This window comes from Anser cygnoides, chromosome 6 (genome assembly GCF_040182565.1).
Source record: "Anser cygnoides isolate HZ-2024a breed goose chromosome 6, Taihu_goose_T2T_genome, whole genome shotgun sequence".
In the NCBI taxonomy this organism is placed as follows: domain Eukaryota; kingdom Metazoa; phylum Chordata; class Aves; order Anseriformes; family Anatidae; genus Anser; species Anser cygnoides.
Window position 1 is genome coordinate 41794712 of NC_089878.1, and position 22146 is coordinate 41816857.

The 22146-nt window shown below is 53.7% G+C and overlaps 1 protein-coding gene across 2 annotated transcripts in view; it reads right to left on the bottom strand.

Annotated features, from left to right (window-relative positions):
- The window catches only part of ACVR1 (activin A receptor type 1), a 76019-nt gene that overhangs the window by 46510 nt on the left and 7363 nt on the right, over positions 1-22146 (bottom strand). Inside the window, exon 1 of one of the 2 annotated variants that reach the window (XM_066999902.1) lies at positions 20258-20447. The exons of the other annotated variant lie outside the window; for it this stretch is intronic. Within the exon in view, the coding sequence (XP_066856003.1) occupies positions 20258-20265 (8 nt within the window). The 5' untranslated portion in view covers positions 20266-20447. Of the gene's footprint in view, positions 1-20257; positions 20448-22146 lie in introns of those variants that run through there. 2 annotated transcript variants of the gene reach the window in all.

Genomic DNA, 22146 nt, shown 5'->3' on the forward strand with positions numbered 1-22146 from the left:
CCATGTTTTGGTTTATTTTAGTGTAGTGGCTAGGGCCTGATTATATAACATGAACAGTATTTAATGATCACCTCTCACCCTGGCAAGCCCAGCCAGAAGAAAATGCAGTCTGAATCCTCCAGATGTATTAAGCGGTGTCTCACTGCCGGCTAGTTCTGTTTTCACATATGCAGGGACTTTAAAAGGTGCAAATGCCTTTTATTTTCAGCCTCTGATGTTATCAAGCTGGATCATTTAAGAGCCAAACACCAAGTAAGGGAATTCAAGGAATGCACCAGAGCGCTCGGGCACTGTGGTCACTCGGTGACCCCTTATCTATTTCGGTGTTTCACCCCCAGTAAGGAACCTCATCCGCACATCAGTAGTCCCAGCCCGGACTGCCTGCCCGAAAATCTGAACCTCCACGACTACTGTCACATTGTCTGCAATGTCAACACAAGAACACTACTTATGACCCTTAGCCCAAGCATCCTAACCAGAATGAAACTCATGGTATTTTGACACAATTCAGCTGAAAAAAAAAAAAATATATATATATATATATATATATTTTAATCCATTTAATTGCTCTGGCAGAATAACTGCAGCTAGACCCAGCAAACAGAGCTGTTCACTAACATGAAGCCACCAAACCCACAAAAACCAGCAGGACAGCGAGCTTCCCACCTCCGGCTCGCCCCGATGGGCTACGCGGCACTAGCACGGCGTTCTTCAGGAGCAATGGGCTGCTGCAAGCAGGGAAGGCTAAGGGACGTGAAAAAGTCAGGTGGTTGTTTTGGACACACTTTAAAGCTTAACTACGCCAAGATATCAGCGAGCCAAAGGAAGCCAGATACAAATTAACAAAATATTTTTAGAGCAATCAGACTGAGAACAGAAGTTCCTAACGCTCCATAGGCACGTGTCCCTGAGCAGCCTTTTGTTTCACCAGATTCTTTCATTAACTATTACTTCTGGAGTCCAAAAAGCTGAACGTAATTAGCAGTCCAGAAAGAAGGAAACACCCTGCTACATGAGAAAGCAGAATTCTTCAGAGATTATATTACACCACCACAGAGTTCTAGCAATATTGTTCTACAATTTGGTCTTGCCTGTTCGGACAGGCCAGAGCCATTTTCTTCTGTTCTTCAACACAAAGTACAGAGATCAGATTACACCACAGGCACGGTGGTCCATCTTCCTGCTTCAAAGCAGAGCCATACCAAGGACGTGCACCAGCCCAAAGACCACCTGAGCTTCTGCCCCAGCAACTCTTCTGCTTCCAGGGACATCGTACAAGCAGGACAACACCTCACAGAGGCGTACAGAACTTCGTTACATCTAGAAACATGACACTGGGAGTCAACCATCGCTTCACGATGAAGCGACTCAAAGATGAGTTGAAGGAACTCGTAGCGAACAGCTTTATTCTTCGCCCTGTCTTAGAACTCCAACGAGATCCCTGTCCCTCCCCGAGCAGTGGCACTAACCTGGTTACTAATGATTTTACTGGTGATCTTCACACCACAGCTTTACCCTTTGCTCAGCACGACTCTGCCTCGCTCCTTTCCCCTTGCTCTGCTCCTGCTGCCTCAACGCATCCTGGAAGCTGTCCTCCTTTCTCACCCAAGGTTTCATAAGGCTCTGCAACCTCCACCATGTCTCCATCTCTGTTCCTCTCGAGTCTCACCTGTGCCGGCCTTGCCTACAAACACTGATGCAGCTACCATCCAGACCTGTACGCTGACAGAGCCTGAGTTGTTCTCCAGCCCAGACCTTTCCTTCTTTCCAAATTACTATCTCCTGACATTCCTTAATTACCATTTTAGCCACACTCTTCTTGATCTTCCAGGCGAAGATCTCTGTCCCTCCTGGTAAAAGGAATTAGGAATTATCTTTTCACAGTCCCAACAGACATTCATTGTTGCCATAGTACACAACCCTCAGTCTAATAATCGGGCACCTTGTCACTGCTCCCTACAACAAATTCTAAATATCTACAGTTCTGACTCTTCTTACCGGAGCTCTGTGCAATGTCTTCCCTTTCTGTGCTATGTCTTCCCTTTTCATCTATTCAGCTATAAGCTTTCAAATTCATGCATCCCACACGGCCTTGCCAAACCTGACTGTACTTGTGTATTTTCAGAAAACTGTTCCATACATTTTAATTGCTGCTAAGAGATGCCAGAAGTAATCGATCAAATTACTATCCACCAGCTAAATTACTGTGACTGCCCTTGCACATACTTCTAGCTGCAAACTGCAAGTCTGGAGTAAAATGCGAGCTAAATTTCTCTTCACAGGCAAGCGCAGCTTTGGATTTCTGAATGAAAGACCATCAAGAAGTCACTCATCCGTGATCACATACAAACTAAGCTGTGCTCTCTTGATCAAAGCGAGCTTGTAACATACATCCACTGGCACTTCCCAAGGCTCAAAATCTCAACACAGAGGATCCATCCGAGATCGTTGTGAATCGTAACAGACTGAATACAAGTCAGGGAGAACCTTCTCCAGCTGCTTCAGAGAGGAAGTGCCCACGTCTGCTCTGAGTCGAGAGCTCACCTCACTAAATGGGACGCGATGGATTAAGAGACCATTCTGAATCCAATACGAGAGAAGCATCTTTCACAGAGAGGGCGACCACAGACCTTTTTTTTTTCCGGTGTCAAGAAGAATTCAGCATAAATCCATTTTTCTCAGAGATGAGAGTACATGAGTTATAGGAGTGAATATAGAAAAACTTCCAAGCAAACTGCTCCCATAAAAAGAGCATTTCCAAAGCTACAGTGAACTAGATTTCGGATGCCCTGGATAGTTACTCTATCAACCCCTCAGTGCAGCTGGTAATATCGATGAAGAGGTCCAACAATCAGTGTCAGAAGGTTTCCTCCTTAGGTCTGTGGAAATGCAAAGGATGGGTCAAGTCAGGGATCAGCAAGGCCAGACCTACCTCCACAGGAACCCACCCACTGTTCACCTATCTCCTGGCCATAAAACAGACTGAGTTTCACAGTGCAAAGCTTCCCACTCAAAGAGAAAACAAAGAAGTCTCGGGTTCCCAGCAGCACGGGTCTAGCCCTGAGAGCTCTGCGGGCTGCAGGAACACGGCTGCGGAGGTGAAGCGTCGCTGCCGTGCCTGCCTATGAGCACGCACTTATGCCAGGAACCATCCCAGCCTGGCTGGACTAGACGCTAAGGAAACCACAACAAAATGGACTGAGGGATCTGAAGCTATTCTCAGAAAATAGGCCAGACCGGGCACGAAAACATCTGGGCTTGGCTTGAATCACGAACCACATGAGCGAGACACCCCAGCACTGCCTCCGGGCAGCCAAGCGGAGGAATGCAGAGCCGCACAAAGGTAGACGGCAGAGCCTCCTAGACCCAGGCAGTCTTTCCGCATCTTCCACATCTCCTGCAAACATTTGCAACAGCCTGCTTATTCTGAAGCAATTCCTGCATCCCACTCCTGTAGGGTTTCCAAGGACAGAGCTCCTGTGGCACCAGGCAGTGCTTGCACAGTCACAGCCACTCTGATAACCAGCTCCAGGCACAGACTCCTACTGCTGGGGCAAAACCAAGGCAAAACAGGCTAAATCATTACAATCCTAGCCTGTGTTAACGCACGCATCCAGCTGGCTACGACTGCACGCACACCAGCCGTCTGTAAGGCTTACACCGACACACACCAGTTCCCTCCACACCCACCACCGCACAAAAACAAGCCCTTGTCTCAGCAAAGTACGCCAACTGTGACGTGGACGAGTCATCCCGATCCCAAGCAGCAAACACAGACATGACTTCAGACACCTCCGTAACTTCAGTGAGTCAGCGTAAGCACAAGTAACTTCAGCTTTATGGTACTGAACAGCTTAAGTCACCTAGGATCTCTTACAGTAGCTGCTCACCAAGGTAAAAAAGACTGAAGGACATCTGAACCACATTTGAAGGGGCAGATGACAGGGGAAGCTGCCCACTGACCAGAAACTTCTATTTTCTAGTCTCAGCAATGGATTTTTTTTTTTCCAAAGGAAGAAATTAGCAGAACTGGAGCAGCCATTTAAAAAACAAACTGCTCGTACATTTTCAAAATAAGCATGATGGGAGGAGCGAGTCAGGAAAAGACAGGGGACGCACGTTTATGTACTTACCCTCACAGCACTGAAAGCCAGCAGAGTACGACGCGCAACCTGTAGGCCAGCACGGGAAGCTGCATTGCTGGCCACCGTCTGTACCCAGTAAGCGTCCCAGCAGCTTTGCCCAGCACGTGCTGCTGCTGGGAGCTGCACAGCAAGCAGCCGGCACCTTCGTGCCCCCGGAGGAGCCCAGCACACGCGGGCCCAAACCACCTCGCAGCGAGCAGAGCGCTTCCGAAACCCCACGGGTGCCCCAAGGCGGGCCGGACGCCACAGGGGCCATGAGACCATCCGCCCCCAAAACGTCCGCGAAGTCCGGATTTACTGCGGCCGCTCCACCCCAGCCTCCCGCACCCAGGCACGCGCCACCTCGCGCGCTGCAGGTGAGCAGGCAGGACCGAGGCGCGTTGGCAGGGGACAAGGAAGGGGACTAAGAATTAACTTTTAACTGGGGAAAAATGAAAAAAGAGTTGCACACCCTAACAAACCCCACTGCTATCCAAGCAAGTTAACGTTTAGTTTTCCTTTAATACTTCAGTCTCTGCAGCTGTCTCCTCTCGCAGTTGGCACTGATCACTGCCAATCTGGGACTTATTTCCAGTGAAGACAGCATTGTTTTATTGGCTACTTAGGCAGAGCATGCACCATTAATGGAGTTTTTATCTCTCCATTTTCCTGTCAGTACAGAACCAGCCAGTCTGACTCTGTTAACATTAAGAATGCTTATTTTTTTCCCCTCCATTCACTATCTTCAAGCCAAAACAACATCTGGAACTTCAGCTTGCCGTACAAAGAAGGGAGACAGATTAAAACTGGAAAAAGCTACACATCAGTTTCCAGAGCATTACATGTTTCTGCTTTTATCCAAGTTTCCCACATGTACCTTCCAAAACAGCCCTGCTGGGAGGGAAGAAAAAGTCCCTCACACAGACAGCACAATGTAAAACCTTTTCCACTTCAAAATAACCTCAAAAAGGATTATCAGAAAAATAACAGGAACAAAACTGATACGAAAGTTTAGAGTAAGAATTTACCATAGCTCTTTAAACAAAAGAAAGGTGACATACCAGTGACCTAGAGAAGGAAATTAAACAAAGAAATACTACTGGTGTGTGTTGCTTGATAAAGTAATGGAAAAAGTACTGGCGCCATTGCAGCGTACATGTATGTCCCACTTAAGTGACACTGGAGACAGCTGCCTGGTAAAGTGCGCTTTCTGCTTAGATCACATCCAGCGGATCATGAAAATCAATATAGAGAAAAAACAGAAAGCCGGGCCGCAGACACGCACAGGAGTCAAGCATGTACCAACTAGCACCAGCCTTCTCTGGAGGAAGACGTGCCAAACAAACACAGACTAGTTTTTCCAACAACATTTATTTAACTCTCAGTAGTTAATTAACAGAAGCCACGGCTGCTGGTTACTCTCTAACCAGCCGGCGCGCCGAGGAGCAGGGACTCGCGGCTCGCCGCGGGAGGCGGGTCGGGCCGGGCTCCCCGCAGCAGGCCGCGGGGGCACAGCGCTCGCCCGGCCCGAGCCGGAGGGGCTGTGGCGGCTGCCTCCAGCCACCAGCGGCACCGTCCTGACGGCAGGACCCCGAAACCCGGCCCCATCGGCGGGAGCGCCGGGCTGCGCTTCCTTCTCTCCCCTTCCTGCTCAGCGGCGGCCGTGAGCGGGGGAGGCCCGCTCATCCCCAGCGGCAGGGCAGGCCCCCCGAGGAACGGGCTGCGGGAGGCTGCCGGGCTGCTGAAGCGCTGCCAAGTCCGGTGCTTTTTTCAGCTGACAATCACGTTAAGTGAATGCGAACCACCAAAGCAGGCCACAGTATGCGGTTTCAGGAACAAACAAAATATATGCTGGGAATTTCTACATCCAGCGGAGTTTTAACGTAACGCTGAGTGGAAACCAATTGAAATAGCTCCTAGCTGATAGCGGCGTGATGGATTCCGTTCAGTAAGGGAAGGACGGAGTGCCGACCGCTGCACCGTACAGCCATTTTAGCAGAATCTCACAGCAATGAGATCAGCTTCAGACAGACATCTCCTGCCAACTTCAGTCAACTTCGGGAAGCAGCAACAGCATGCACTCAAATGCTGATTTGCTACTGAACGCCCACAAAAAAAAACCACCTCTGTGTAACACTTCAGAAATTAGTACGGGTTTAGCAGACCTGTGCTTTACAGCAGCTGTCGGCTGTTCCCGGGGCACCCACTGACTCCGCAGCCATTTTCTCTTTCGAAGGAAGGACGGGGTAACACGGGTACCTCGGGAGCCCCAGCACCGCGAGCAGCAGCGCCACCCGCGTCCGCACACAGCTACACGCTGCTAAGCGCAACAGGCCAGCTACAGCCAAGGGTGCACATTTGTCATCGCTGCCTTAAACGTATCAGCCATCTGTATCCATTGTATGAATAGACAAAAATTACTAAAACATCTCCGTAACTCCCAGACTTTCCTGAACAACGTGAACTTATTTGACAGTTGGAGCTCGTAAGAGCAGTCATCCCTGCCCATCTGCGGGACAGTCATTTACCTTGTGTTTGTGCAGCATTTGCCACAGATGTGCATAAGACCGCACTCATTTGGTCAAAGCCCTAGCATATCTTACTGTTCGCTGATGGAAGGGACTTTTTTGTCCTGCCAGCATTTTTCAGAAAAGATCAAGTAATATTTCTCGGAATCCCAGAAGAAAAATAATCAAGACCATGGCTAGCTGAGTTTGAAACTCACAAACCACTACAGCGTTAAGTTATTTGTCGGTCAGATTTGTTTTCCATGAATAACCATTTACACAATCAAATAAAACCTCTCTGCCTAGAATTTTCCTGAATAAAAAGAACATTGCAGCATTTTCTTAACACCTAGTTTACAGCAGGACATTAAACCAAAATTTCGATGGCTACAAAAACTACATGGCATGAATCATCTAACTAAAAAAAAGCACTTTGATTTCTCTTCTTATTGCGTGCTTTGTCACCATGATCATTTGCACTCGCTTGAAGACTTCCATAGGGATCATTTTCACCCCATTTTCTGGAAACTCCCCTATCCTTACCTTTTCATTTGCCTTCCAATGCACAGACACTCTTTTTGGTCACCTCCTGCAGCTACCTTCCACGCTACTTGAACTCACATACACGACATAGCAGATGATTTTCAGCTTGCTTACAAAAGGTTTAGACTGAACTTGTGTTAACGTCCAAGCAAGAAGTTAATGGAGGTAACACCAACTGGTGCCTGAAACATGTACTCCTCCAGCCGCGTACCGGACAGAAACTTGGGGCCTGGGGTGGGATCTCATTCAGGGCACTTCAGCAGAAGACTAATCAGAGACAACTGCCTTCCTCCTCCACCCTCACGCTTTTTTAGGGGGGTTAAAATAGCTTTTATAACCGAACGCAGTGCACAATCTAACCACTTTTTGTAGCAGAGTTCAACACCCTTTGTTCTTTTTCCTTATCACCTTCTGAAGAGCGCAGCCCAGGTACCAGTCAGTTGCGATCTTTAGCTATGACCCTAAGCGTTTAACAACACAGCATCTGGGTTTTGATGAAGGTAAGTGTTGCTGGACACAGGTTAACACTGGTTTGGAGACTTAAAAAACACTGCTGCAAGAAACATAATTCTTAATAACAGATCTTTAAATAATAGCCCTCTATAAGGCATGACTTCTTACCTGCAGCTGTTTATAGGGACCTGAAACTGTGCGTTACCTTCCCGCTGTCCTTCTCAAGCAGTGATTAAACCATACATCTCATTTCTGCACTTTGTCTGTTTTCTCTCATTAAAGTCCAGCAACTGCCATATCCCTGAACAGCTGGACGTAGACAACCTCGCATTAGGCCCACACGCGAGCCAGAGCACATAAGGCAGTTCTTGCCTACAAACCCCAGAGAACACGAGCTCTGAGCGAAGGCTCTGCTCCACAGTCCCATCAGCACAGCCTTGGCTCCCCTGGCACTAGCTGCACAGAAAAGGGTTTTAAAAGCTGCCCCAAAGATCCACCTGCCACCCCCCGCAGAAGTCTGAGCTGCCACCGCAGTGCTACGGGGCACCAGCAGCAACGCCAGCTCTGAGCCACGGCACCAAAACCAGCACCGCTGAGGCTCCGTCAGCAGGGCTGCAAAGAAATCAAACAGCTTCAAAGTGCTTTTGTGGTAAGCTTCCTACGGGCAGAGTTGCCAAACTAGCAGTGCTGGGGAGGGGCGATTTGTACAAGCGAGGGATCTTTGCAGGTCTGTACTGCTCCACAGGTAAAAACAATCCCTGGCCACCTGAAAATCCAGCCAGTCTACACGAGCTGCCTCAGGCAAGCAGCGCTGCCCAGAATTATTTTAGCACTGTACAGAGCATTTCCATCCTTCCTAGGCTGTTCCAGCTCTCCGCACCACAACGCCGGGGTGGTGCTATGCCACGCAGGCTTCACAGAAGCTCCCTCCTAGGCTGGTAAAGCTCCCTGTGGTACTGCCACACTCCCTCAGGACTTCATTCCATTTCATCCCTATCTCCTCCCTCAAACTCAATCTTATTCTTAGAAATGCATAAGTATGGGTAAGACTATTTCATGGCACTTCATAACCCCAGCCCTCCCTCCTCAGCTGACGCGCAGGATAAATCCCCAGACCACCCAGCACTCCCGATAAGCCACACTCCCCCTTTTGCAGCAGCCACTTCACTTGAACAGAGAATTCTGCACTGGGGATGGGTGCACAGGACGGAGGTTTCCTTGGGCTACCACCAGGAAAAAGGCAGCTACAGAAATCCAAACTGAACCATCCTGAGTAACTGCGTTAGCATAATGATTCAAAGAAAAGCTGAGCAAAACTCAAGGTCAGAGAACACTATTTGGAATTTTACTTGGTTTTCTAGAATTCCCCAACTAGCGTGCTGTCTGCTGAGATGGACTGTTCATTTCAGGGTTTGGTGTGTATTTACCACTGTTCAGCCTGGAAGTGCTTCAACTGATTTAAGTTACCAAGTTAAGTCACAACTTTAATAATTGATTTTACATCTGGTTTTCCACTTATATTTTGTTCTTCTCTGACAAAATGTTAATTACTGTTCAACATAAGTGAACATATCGATAATACTAACTAAATACGGACATTAAAGGCCATTTCCCATGCAAAAGACAACCTTGTTACTAACAAGAGGGGATAGAAGGTAAGAATACCACTTTTTACTGTTACTGAGAGCATGCTGTGCTGGCGGGCAGTAAGGGGCACGGGCAGCCCCCAGAGGTGCTTACCCCAACCCACAGTTCGAGCAAAAGGGACTCAAAAAGTGCGTGGGGCAAGAGGCAGCAAAAAAGCATGAGCACGTTGCAAAGGAGGTACACAGCATGGGAGGGAGCAGGACCCAAACAGCAGCTCACATGAAAGAGCAGCCCAAGTCACAGCTGTTCGGGGAAGTCTGCTTTTTACTGCCCCGCGTACATCTCACTACACAGCCCGAAACAGCCCCACGCCTCCGCTTTAATGCCCAGGAACTCCAGTTTCTAGGTTTTACAGCTTACATTTTACTGTAATAGGAGGCGATGCAGGAGAATAAGTTATCAAAACAAATGCAACGAAAATGCTTCAAAAATCTGATCTTTATTGGAAAACGAGTTGTGCAAGCAGAAGATCACCGAGGCTGCCGCCGGTGCACTGGACGCAGGGCGGCACACCAGCAGGAACCGAGCCCACGATGCTGCTGGCACTGCCCAGGGCACGGGGGCACACCGCAGAGGTGCCCCGCCGCCTTCCCAGCTCCGAACGGCCAGTCTTTGTAACAGGATGGCCTTCCAAGATCAGAACATCAGAGTCTCCCTTTAACATTTAGATACTTAAGTATTTCTTTGGTCGCTCAGGAAATTGATCGAATACTGCGTAAGAAAATCCATTCTACCTTTATTACGAAGAAAAAGCCACAAATCCCGGTTAGCTATACAATCCTCAACTCTTCCCCTTGCTGTTGGCTTGCTTATTGACACAGCAGCTGCCGTAGCCCTCTTGAACAATAATCATTAACCAAAGAAGGACTAACTTTTTTCTTCAGTTCTTTGAACAAAAGATAATTGCAGAATCTGCTGCAACCCTAGGAACAATTTGGGTAAAAACTAGGAGCTGCAGCAACTTGTCAATTAATACATTTAATAGACACCTTGTTTACCCAGTTGTGACCGGTACATTGAGAGCATTAAACCAGACATTTCTGGCTTGCTTGAAATCCATTTTTGGGTTAACATGCCATTGTGAACTGAATTTGGTACATCCTTCCTTGGATGTTTCAGCAGCGCCAAAAGAGCGCACACAAGCCATTCAAAGGTGCCAATACCTTCCTGCAGAGCCTGGAGCACAATACAAAGAATGAGAAAACTCCCAGTGTAAAACTAAGCCCAAACACACAACTAAAAAATGAACCGAATCTAGGGTCTTGTTATAAGAGGGCACCACCTTCAGAAGGGGAGTTTTAGGGAAACTGCTCCCAAAGCACCTTCAAGAGCTAAGGCTAAGAGGCACGTTTTCAGTATGCAACCTGTTTACACATCAGCTCTTCCAAATACAACACGCTAATTTTCAGGAGAATCCTTTCCTTCACATACAACCAGACACTCGTGAAACCGAAACAAGATCATGGCAGAAGCCCTAACACTTTTTTTTTTTTTTGAAAGAGTATTTCAGAACTTTTGGGAGAAAAACAAAAATTTCATGCCCTTTTACACTCTTGGCACACCAAAACCTCAAAGGTTTCCATTTGCAGCTAAGCGTTCATGTCTGTCCGGCGCTGTTTTTATTTCTTCCATACCCGCACTGGTGAGCACGTCAGAAGGGACCCTTCCGTGAGCAGCCTCAGGGCCATCGCAGGACCCCCGCCGCTGCTGAGCCCCGGGGAGGCGGGCACGGGGCCTCCCGACTCCTCACAGGCAGAGCCAGGGATTCCCTTGCGCCTCCCGCCAACAAAGAGCTGGTCAGGACAGGCCTTGAGCTGTTACCCGTGCTGTCAGGGGAACTGCTCGGGTGGGACGATCCCGAACCCAACGTACAATCCCGCACCACCACGTTTGTTCTGACTTCCCCCTGAGAAACCTACCGCGGTGCCGTGGCACTGCAGCTCACCAACCGGCGTGCACCAACTCACACGCAGGAACCACGAGGCAAGCGCAAACTGAGAAACGCCACCTGCAGCCTCTAGGAAACGTCTTCAGCTACTGTTCTACCCGTGTCCACAAAACGCAATGTACGTGTATGCACAGAGCTGAATCGCACCAAACCGCAGCTGACAGCTAGCACCTTATTTCTTGAAGGATGCTCAGCCACGTCTGGCCTTCTGCGGTTCACCCCTCTCTCCTGGTTACACACGCAGTCCCACCAACCCTGCTCTGACATCCTTTTCACCACTACCCCACCAGGCATTTACATCCATGAAAAGACAGTCAGAAATTCCAGCTCAGTTCCCCCAAAACTCTCACCTTTAAAGGTCTGACGAGAAGAGACCTCTGCTCCCAGCACGAGGGTTCTTCACCCTGTAAACCCTGCAACCACGGGGCTAGGGCTGCTTTCAGTTCCCAGGCTTTCAAATTTCAGGCTGAAGACCCAACAGAAAGCAGCTTGCATTGGCTCTCCAAGCACCGGGCTGACTCCTGTCCCCCTTCTCCCAGGCAGCTGCCTATGCCCACATCCTGCGGCCCTCTGCCCAATGTTCTTGCAGGTCTCCCCAGCTCCTGCTGAAGGAGGCTCCTCTGCTCACTCAGATTGCCCATGAAGTCCTCCACAACCACCAAACCCTACAGAGAAGTCCGTCTTGTTAAGAGTCTTTCATAAAGGAGCAAAAAGAGCACTAAGGGTGCTCGTTAGGGAAAGAGCTCTCAGCTAGGCACCATCAAGGAAAAAAACCTTCAGCACCCACCCTGAACTGGGAGGCTCCAGCGGCCCTACTCAGAGGCATCCAAATCTACGAGTCACACTCCTCCCCTCCCTAGAAAAACTGGAGTTTGCTCACTGGTTTGGCTCTCAGCTGCCTTAAGGCACACACCTGCCTGAAGAAGGGCACTTGCTTCTCCTTCCAGTTTGTCCCATCGCAGCCAAGGCAGACCGTGAATCTGCCTCCTCCCCTCGCCCCGGCCTACGAGGGAACCCACCAATTTCTTCCACCAGGCCTCTGAAGAACCGTCAAGCACCACGAGACTCGGCAGAAGAACATGCGCTGGGAACACCTGCCGAAGGTGCACGTTAAAGGCTTGCCTACCCAAGGGAAGAGTTGGGATGCTTCTCATCGTTCCCTGCTCGGCAGCACAGGCGCTGCAGGAAGCCGGCTGAGGCCGCATGAGGGCTCCTGCTGCCAGGCAGAAAGGGCTACGAAAGGGGAGCAGCAGCCTCTGAATTACATCTGCTGCTCAAAACGTCAACAAGCCCTCAAATCCCTTCCTTCTGTCTGGATCGGCCGCGGTGCTGATGGGCTGTGGCTCCATTAACCCAGCCCTGCAGAACCACCTCACGTTATTACCCTGCTCCCATTTGCTTTCCTCCACTCCCCAGAGCTCTATATCCGGCAGACGCTTATTTTAAAGCTAAGCCAAAACTATTCGAATGCTAACATTTCATGGCCTTCAGTACTCTTGTTTACATGCAAGAGGGTCTTTAAGAGCATCTGCATGGGGAGCCAAACCAACGTAACTGTAACGGGTCTACACATCGGAGTTTCACAAGTCCCCAGACCAGAAATAAAGTGAGCTTTTCTCCTGGCAGATCCCTTGTTAAAGGAGGCACAAAACTGCCCCGCAGGCTCACACGTCAACTGCTCGCTACAGACTCCAGGAACTGCGTAAGAAAACTGACTGCTTCTAAAAGTGAGCTTGGGCTTACGGCTCGTAAAGGCACATCGCTTTGCCCGTCCTAATTGGGAAGCAAAATTCCCTCAAAATCATAGACACTCTTTACATTAGAGTCCAATAAATATTTCAGCGTCTGAACTACATCCAGGATCAGAACCTTAACTACGATGAAGACTTTTCCCACTCATAAAAAAGCCACTTTTGCACACGGCATGGGAATACCGTATTTCTTTCAAACAAATGTATTTTAATGGAGCTTAAGTTTATTTCCATAATTTAAAACTAGTCATACTGATGCACTCATTCTTCGAAATATTGCGTGTGTGAGAGAGAGGTGAGGAACGCGTATGGGGGAAAGGTCTAAATAGCTTCAGATTTTAGAACAGGTTTCGCAGAACAATTAATGCAAGGTCTGCTTCAGAGGTAAGGACATGAGTCTTACATGTGTGTGAGATGCCTACTCAAAGGCTGAAAAAACACCTTATTGTTTAGGCAAGCTGGAACAAGTTATTCATTTAGGTTATTCTCTGCTAAAGGCTGATGCAAACACACGGGTCCACAAACACACGCAAAAGTGTCTACGTGGCATTTCTGGCACATTTGCAAAGGCTTAATTGACAATCAACTAATTTGAGGTTAAAAGAGATAGCAAAGTAAAGCCAAAGAGGTGTGGAAGAAACGTTGAAGAGCACACGGACGGTCCTGACAACAGGAGCCATGAGAACGGACACGGAGGAGAGACCAGCCCCGACGTCTGGAAGAGGGGAAGCGGCCGGCCATACCACGAGCCGTGCTTCGCCAGCGCCGCGCGTGCGTGACGCGGGGACGGGCTGCGTGCCCCCGGCCCCCTGGCAGGCCTGTGAGAGGAGGTGCTGCTCCCCCGGGGACGTGAAGCAACGTGCATGTCCCTTCCTGGGCAGGGACGGGCTCGAGTTCCACAAAGCTCCTCTCGTGTCCTTCCACCTCGACCTGGGATGCACACAGGTTCTACCATTCAGTCCAAAAACACCGGTCAAGCAGAATAAAAATTACTTAGATCAGTGTCCAGTAATTAAGAATGAACATCTAGAACAAAATTTTGGACTGTTTTCCAGCCATTTACTGTATTTTTCTATTGTAACCACATCTATGAAAAGCACGTCCCTCCCTTTTTTCCTTTCTACAACAAGAGATCAAGTGTCAGCACTGTTTCCATGAGCTACCAGTACATCTACGTTTTTTTAATCACTTAACTTGAGCCAGCAATAAAAAACTCAATTTAAAATTGCCTTTTTAAAATGTAATCTCAATTCCACTCTTAAGTAGATATGATTTAGCTGATTTAATACTCAGACTAGTGCACTGCAATTTGTAACTCCTTTCACTCTGACAGCAGAAAAGAGGGAGTCACGCATTACAGTACCCCGAGATGGACGGCCCCATAAAACACACCGCCAAGTCGTTCCACAGCCCAGGATTTGTCCAGTCCTCGCGATCAAAAGCCGGTGTTTCAGCAGGCTGCTACGCTGAGCTCCAGCTGCGACACCCGAGCACCGGCGAGGAGCAGCTTCCTAGCAGGTAAACAGCAGCAGCAAAGACATCACACCTAACGAAGTCAAGAGTCTCAACACGCAGCCTGGACACGACTCTTACCAATAATAAACAACCTGCAAATACCATCTATCTTCCCTTCAACGTAACACGATACAATTAATTTACCGTCTCTTACACCGAACCATTATCTTTTCATTTTATTTTCTCTTTTAAGATTCCGCCTTAAAATGACTTAATTGTTCCAGTCCACCCACACAAACACAAGAGAGAGCTTTATTGCAGTGGGGAGCCCTAAATAGCACGGTCCGTTTTAGGCTGACACAAACACGCATTTAGTTTAGCTCTACATTTGTTCCTCGGGAGACTGCCATCTCCCCCCTGCTCCCCCCGACTGCCATCGCAGGAGGCCGCCGAGCCCCGCGCCCGGCTCGGCGGGGGGACCCGCGGCCGCGAGCGGAGCCGAGCCGAAGGCAGCCCTGGTGACGACCAGCGGGGCTGCACACGGGGCGCCCACGGGCGCTCCACACGGAGGTGGCAGGCGGTCCTCCCCCTCGCCCCGACCGCTCACGCCGTCAGCGACCCCCCCCTCAGCACCAGCACGCGCACGAACCGACCCCAGCTGGAGCTAATCCGGCAAAGAGATGGAGTTTTACCAAAATTAACGCCCTTACCCAGTTCGTCACGTGGCGCACAAGTGCCGGAATAGGAGACAGAACAGCACGCGGGAGGGACGAGCCAGACTCCTTACCTGCCCAGCAAGAAGGCTTGTGCAACCACAGCGCCAACTGCGCCCAACTGCTCAGCCAGGAACCCCGGGCCATTCAGAGCCGAGGGTTCAAGGGGCCTGCTGAGGCACACACATTCATGAAAGCAGCCATCAGCAGCTTGCAGGACTTCAAAAGGAAGCCACTTCGAGCCTCCAAGCTATCCACCCAGCCAAAGGCTGCTGTCGAAAGGCTGCCAACCTGCTCCTACTGTTACAGGATTCACGCCAGACAAACGGCAGACCTGCAATTAGAAGAGGTGTTTGTTGGACTCTCTTCTGCAGCTTATTAGCGGAGAGGCGAGGTTTGTAGCTTCTTGCTCTCAGAAATGCCTGACCTCCGCCGAGCGCAGCTAGCTGCAGCCGCCCTGCACCAGGCCCTCCTGCGCGCTTCCATTCAGCGGGGTTGGAGCTCTGGCTTCAGCACGCTGCGGAAGAGCACCCCAGGTACGTAGGGCGTGAGGTTCAGAGCTGCGGCACCACCTCTGCTGCCGTAGAGAAGCCTCGGTAACAGCCGTCGGCGCTCTCCCCTCTCCCCTACCTCCAGCTTTGCCCAAGCAGACCTCAGATTCTTCACCTGCCTCATCCACCAGCCGAGGTGTTCCCTGCCCACTGACTCCCCCGACCAGCTGCTGTCCTGCTTTCTCCAGGACGGACGGCAGCTCACTTACAAGGAACACCACAGACGTCCACACGCATCTTTTCAGCGGCACCACAGGTAACAGCGCAGAACCGTGGTCTGCCACTCTCAAAAACGGGGGTAATGCTCACCCACAGAAGTCACTTTTACCGGTGCAGCCACCCAGGTGCCCGTTCGGGTCAGCAGGAGAGAACAGGACAGCAACAAACCGAGCGCCCGGCCCGGCAATAACCTGCCGCCCCCGGAAGAGGCGGGTGGCTGGTGCTTCGGAAGAAGCACGAGGACACACACGCAGAGGTCATCCGTCCTCCCTCCCTCTGCCCCCACGCTTCAGAGACACATTCCCCAGCCTGAAACTGCATCCGGACCACCGCGTTCAGAGGTCCGCCCACAGACCCACGAAGACATCTAATTCCTTTCTCGAAATAAGAAAACCCTCGCCAGCGTCCCACAGCAGCCATTCCTCACTCACACAGGCACCGCGCAAACGCTGCATTTTAGAACCGCCGACTATTGCCTGCACGATACTCCCCAGCTCCTGCACCACGAGGAGTGACGTACAATCATCACCTCCCGTCTGCTCGCGGTTCAGTCACCAAAGACCTCTGCGGTACTTCCTTTCAGACATTTCCCTCCTCGGCAGAAGTCAGTTGGCTTGGACGCGCTGCAGGCAGCTACGCCACCTCACAGACCCGTAGGGCAAAGCTGAGCAGCCCCACGCAGAACTCACTGAGTTACCCTAAGAGCTTAGGGAGCTACGCCACCTTTGCACTTGAAAGAAGGGAGCACAATCACTCGAGACGAGGGACGCTGGTCCTGGGGCTTTAGGGGCGTTTCAGAGGGGGCTGCAGGCTGATTCGCAGGCCCAAGGAACGCACGAGGAGTTCCCATCGGAACCGGGCAGCTCTCGGGGGCCCACCGCCTGGCCTGCCCGCACAGCCGCCAGGCCACAGAGCAATACTCCCGGCCAGCAGTGGCTCGGCAGGCGAGGCGGAGCTCCGCCGAGCAGGATGAATTCAGCACGAAATGAAAGCGCAGATCAAAGGAGCCCTGCTTAAAGGAGGGATCATCTAATAACCGGCTGAGACAACGACGCAGCACCTGATGTTGACTATTCACCAGCGGATGAATCATAAGGTCAGTTCTGGCCTTCCGGGGGAAAGTCAGCATCTGAACTGCTAATGAAGAACACCATCAGGTTTCTGCAACGCATCGCTCCTCCTCCCACGTTACTGGTACCATCGCCGCGCCGCCAGCGCTCCGTCCAGAGAACAGCTAGCACCCCACGGAACGAGCATAAAGGCCGCGTTGATGACCCTGGCCTCTATAACCATGGTTCACTGTAGATCTTGTTATTCAAGTAGAGTTTTGAGAGCACCTACTGAACATCAGCAAGGCTTACAAATGCAGATCACTGCGAGACAGAACCCTGCGGACACCGAGCTGCATGCCCCCAAGTGCACGGGGCCACATCTTCACGCAGGGATCACCCACCAGCTCCGACTGGGTCACATGCTTGCTCGTACTCCAGCCTGGCAAAGAAAACTTTCGGTATAGCTGCTTTGCCATTTGCCCACAGTTCTTACCTACTTTTGAACGCATTACTCTAAAACTGCGTTTTGGCTCCAAACATAGCCAAAGAAGAGAAGAAAAAAGGAGTTCCTTGAAAGCATCTCCACTAAATTCCACACATTTTGTAGTCAGTGGCACTTCCTAAATTAATGATCTCAAAAAAAAATAAAAACCAACAAGAAAACAAACCTTGAACTGTTGTGAATTCAGGTTTCCAACGCTGCTAAGAAATACTGTCATTCCTCACCTTACAGATGCATACAGTTATGTACAACATCTAAATGACTTTTCAGTTCAGACACATTAAGGACCTGTTTAGAGCAGGATTTAAAAGGTGTGTGTTCAGACAATGTCAGGTAATGCTGTAACTAACGTGCTCTTAAGCTGTCTCAGTCTCGCCTACCCCCAGGTCTGGAAGCAAATAAGCCGTCCCTGAACACACTCGCACACCCTCATCAAGCCAAGCTACAACAGATCCCGGTGGATCTCCGTGAATTCTCACACACAGAGGCTGGAAGAGAGCAATTATCGTTCAACACCACCGCCGGCATCTTCCACAGCTGTGTATGCACACAGACCAGTGGGCTAAGTTTTTAACCCGTTTATGCACAGAAGAGATAAAAGATACAAGAGCAGATGCTGGGATCCCCTTTTGAGAGTTCCAATACCTAAGAACGGGAACAAATTCAAATACCTTTTCCCCCTTTTGGCAGGGGTGAGGCAGTTAAAAGGGGGCCTAGTTATTTTAGGACGGCTGTCCCTAGATCCTATTTTAGCATCAGACTTTCGTTATATATTTAAGCATTGCTTCAGAGTACCAGCTGGCAAACAGAAAATACACACCGCCGTGCTGGCATTGCTTCCCTGCCTCTGTCCTCCTCCTGCCCCGGGAGCTGCCCTGCTGCTGCTGAGGAGCCCGCTGCCTCGTCCCTCCCAAGAAGCACGTTGCACGTGAAAGAGCGAGGCGAGGCCAGAGCAGGGGCTGAGGGGGGAGGTTAAACCGTTTTTATCCCTCTCCCAGACTCATTTGCATCCCTCCCCAACGAGCCGTTTGATGCGCCTGCCGATGCTGCGTCTGGCAGTTCTGGCAAGGTGACGCAAGGCTCCGTCCTCCCCTCGCCGGGCGCAGAGGGCGGGCAGCCCAGCGCCGCCTGCCTTCCCCTCACCAGCCCCTTGGGCTCCCTGGTGGGTTCCCTCACGCCTGCACTCGCCAGCACAGCCGGACCGCCGGCAGGGGCGAAACGGGAAAAGAACCGGCTCCGTACGCTGGAGGACAAACCTTCATGGGAGAGCTAGCCTTACAAATAGATAAGTTTGGCAGGAAATGGTTATATTTAGCCCTTCCCTTTCACCTCGGCTCCTCAGCGCATTCGTGCTCTCCTGCGGAAGGGTCCTTCTGAACGGTGCTAGAGGTCAGCTTTAACGGACCGCCTCAGCGGAAAGAAATGCAACCAACTTAATATGTGTTAACAGAGACCAGCGTAAACAATCGTCAGAATATCAAATATCCAGCTACTAAGGCATAAAAAGAAATCTCGTATCTCGATGTGTTACATAGCCAGCTCCAAGACAACGCTGCCAAAATTACTCCACGAGTTAGGTGCGTGGAGGGCGAGGCTCAACTTCTGCAGGCACCAGTAACGTCTTCACCAGCGCTGCTCTAAGTAACGCAGCTGTGGTGTTCTCCACAGGTACAAACCTTAGGTAACGGCCCCGACAGCTACGCAACCAGAACGCTCCCAGCTCCCTCGGCGCGCACATAACATAAGCCAGGGGGAAGGGAGCTAGCAACAGTTGCCGTACAACAGAAGTTCGCAGGAGGCAGCGGGGGGTGGCTCTGGAAACCTCATCTGCGCCAGGCCGGTAGGATTTCCCGTTCCGAGGGGCAACTTTGGTACGTGCAGTGAGAATTAAAGCCGGAGACACAGCGCGCAGCTTCCCCCCCGCAGGCTGCTCCGGTACCGCACGGCCTCACCCTCCGCACCGCCGGCCCCGCCGCGGCGCAGCAGGTAACGGCTGGCCGAGCGAGGGCTGAAGCGGAGGGGGTCAGCGCGGCACCAGCCCCCGGGGCTTGCCTGGAAGCCGGGCCAGCAGCAGGCAACGCGGGCCGGGCCCGGCACGAGCGGGCAGCGGCAGCGGCAGGCTCAGCACCGCCGCGGGTCGCCGTGCCGCGCCCGGGGGCCGCGGCTGCCCTAGGACGCGCCTCCCGCCCCGGGGCGGCCCCGCAGCGCCGCACGGCCGGCAGCCAGGCGGGGCCCCGGCTCCCCGCAGCTCCCCGCAGCTCCCGCCCCGGGCACCCGGGGCCCGCCACGGCCGCGAAGCGGGGCCGGGCCGGGGGGCGCTCGCAGGGCGGCCGCTCCCGGCGCTCCCCGGGTGACAGCGGCAGCCGCCGCTCCGAGCCGCGGCCCGGGGCGGGCCCGCCCCCGCCAGCGCCCTCCGCCGAGGGCCGGGGCGCGCGGCCCGGTGCGGCCCCAGCCGGAACGGGGCCCGGCGGGGCCCGGTGCGGCCGCAGCGCCCCCCCTCCACCCCCCGCGGGCTGCCTCCCGGGCCCGGTGCGGCGGGGCCGGGCCGGAAGCCGCCGCCTCGCCCCCCCGCGGCGCCGCCGGCGCTGCCCGTGCCGGGGGGAGCAGCGCGCACCCGCCCCGGGCCTCCCCCGGCCGCGGGCCCGCAGCGCACGGGGGGCCGCCGGGTCCCGGGGCCGCTCCCGGCCGCGCCCACGCGAGGCCCGCCCCGTGCCCGCGCCCGGCGCCCGCTCCCCCGCTCCCCGCCGCCGGAGGGGCCCCGCGCCGCCCCCCCCCGGCCCCGCCGCGCTCACCTCCCCATGGCGGCGGCGGCAGGCGCAGCTACGGCGGCGGCGGGCTCGCCATGGACGGCGGGCGGCACCGCGCGGCCCTGCCCTGCCCGTCCCGTCCCGGCCCTGCCCCGCCGGTCCCGTCCCGGCCCGTCCCGTCGCGGGGCTGCCCGGCCCCGCGTGCCCCGCGGCGCGGCGCTGACAATGGCGCGGGGCGGGGCGGCGGCGGCGGGCGGGCACGGCCCCGCCCCTCCGGGGGCCGACGGGCGGCGTTGCGTCACTTCCGCCCGGCCGCCGCGCCGCGCCGCGCCGCCCGCCCCCTGCCGGCAGCGCGGGGATGCGGGGGCGGGGCCTCGGCGGGGCGGGGCGGGGCCTCGAGCGGGCGGTGCCGCGGGTGGGCGGGGTCTGGAGTGGGCGTGGTCTCGGGTGGGCGTGGTCCCGCGCAGGGGCGGGGCGGGTGTCGCGGGGCCGCCCCCGCAGCAGAAGCCCGTTACCAGCGGTACCGCACCCCGTTACCAGCCATGTACCGCACCCCGTTACCAGCGGTACCGCACCCCGTTACCAGCCATGTACCGCACCCCGTTACCAGCGGTACCGCACCCCGTTACCAGCGGTACCGCACCCCGTTACCAGCGGTACCGCACCCCATTACCAGCCATGTACCGCACCCCGTTACCAGCCTTGTACCGCACCCCATTACCAGCCATGTACCGCACCCCGTTACCAGCGGTACCGCACCCCGTTACCAGCGGTACCGCACCCCGTTACCAGCCATGTACCGCACCCCGTTACCAGCCATGTACCGCACCCCGTTACCAGCCTTGTACCGCACCCCGTTACCAGCCATGTACCGCACCCCGTTACCAGCGGTACCGCACCCCGTTACCAGCGGTACCGCACCCCGTTACCAGCGGTACCGCGCCCCCTTACCAGCCATGTACCGCACCCCGTTACCAGCGGTACCGCACCCCGTTACCAGCCTTGTACCGCACCCCGTTACCAGCGGTACCGCGCCCCGTTACCAGCCATGTACCGCACCCCGTTACCAGCGGTACCGCACCCCGTTACCAGCGGTACCGCACCCCGTTACCAGCCATGTACCGCACCCCGTTACCAGCCATGTACCGCACCCCGTTACCAGCGGTACCACGCCCCGTTACCAGCGGTACCGCACCCCATTACCAGCCATGTACCGCACCCCGTTACCAGCGGTACCGCACCCCGTTACCAGCCATGTACCGCACCCCGTTACCAGCGGTACCGCACCCCGTTACCAGCCATGTACCGCACCCCGTTACCAGCCATGTACCGCACCCCGTTACCAGCCTTGTACCGCACCCCGTTACCAGCCATGTACCGCACCCCGTTACCAGCCTTGTACCGCACCCCGTTACCAGCCATGTACCGCACCCCGTTACCAGCCATGTACCGCACCCCGTTACCAGCCATGTACCGCACCCCGTTACCAGCGGTACCGCGCCCCGTTACCAGCGGTACCGCACCCCGTTACCAGCGGTACCGCACCCCGTTACCAGCGGTACCGCACCCCGTTACCAGCCATGTACCGCACCCCGTTACCAGCGGTACCGCGCCCCGTTACCAGCGGTACCGCACCCCGTTACCAGCCTTGTACCGCACCCCGTTACCAGCCATGTACCGCACCCCGTTACCAGCGGTACCGCACCCCGTTACCAGCGGTACCGCACCCCGTTACCAGCCATGTACCGCACCCCGTTACCAGCCATGTACCGCACCCCGTTACCAGCGGTACCGCACCCCGTTACCAGCCATGTACCGCACCCCGTTACCAGCGGTACCGCACCCCGTTACCAGCGGTACCGCACCCCGTTACCAGCGGTACCGCACCCCATTACCAGCCATGTACCGCACCCCGTTACCAGCCTTGTACCGCA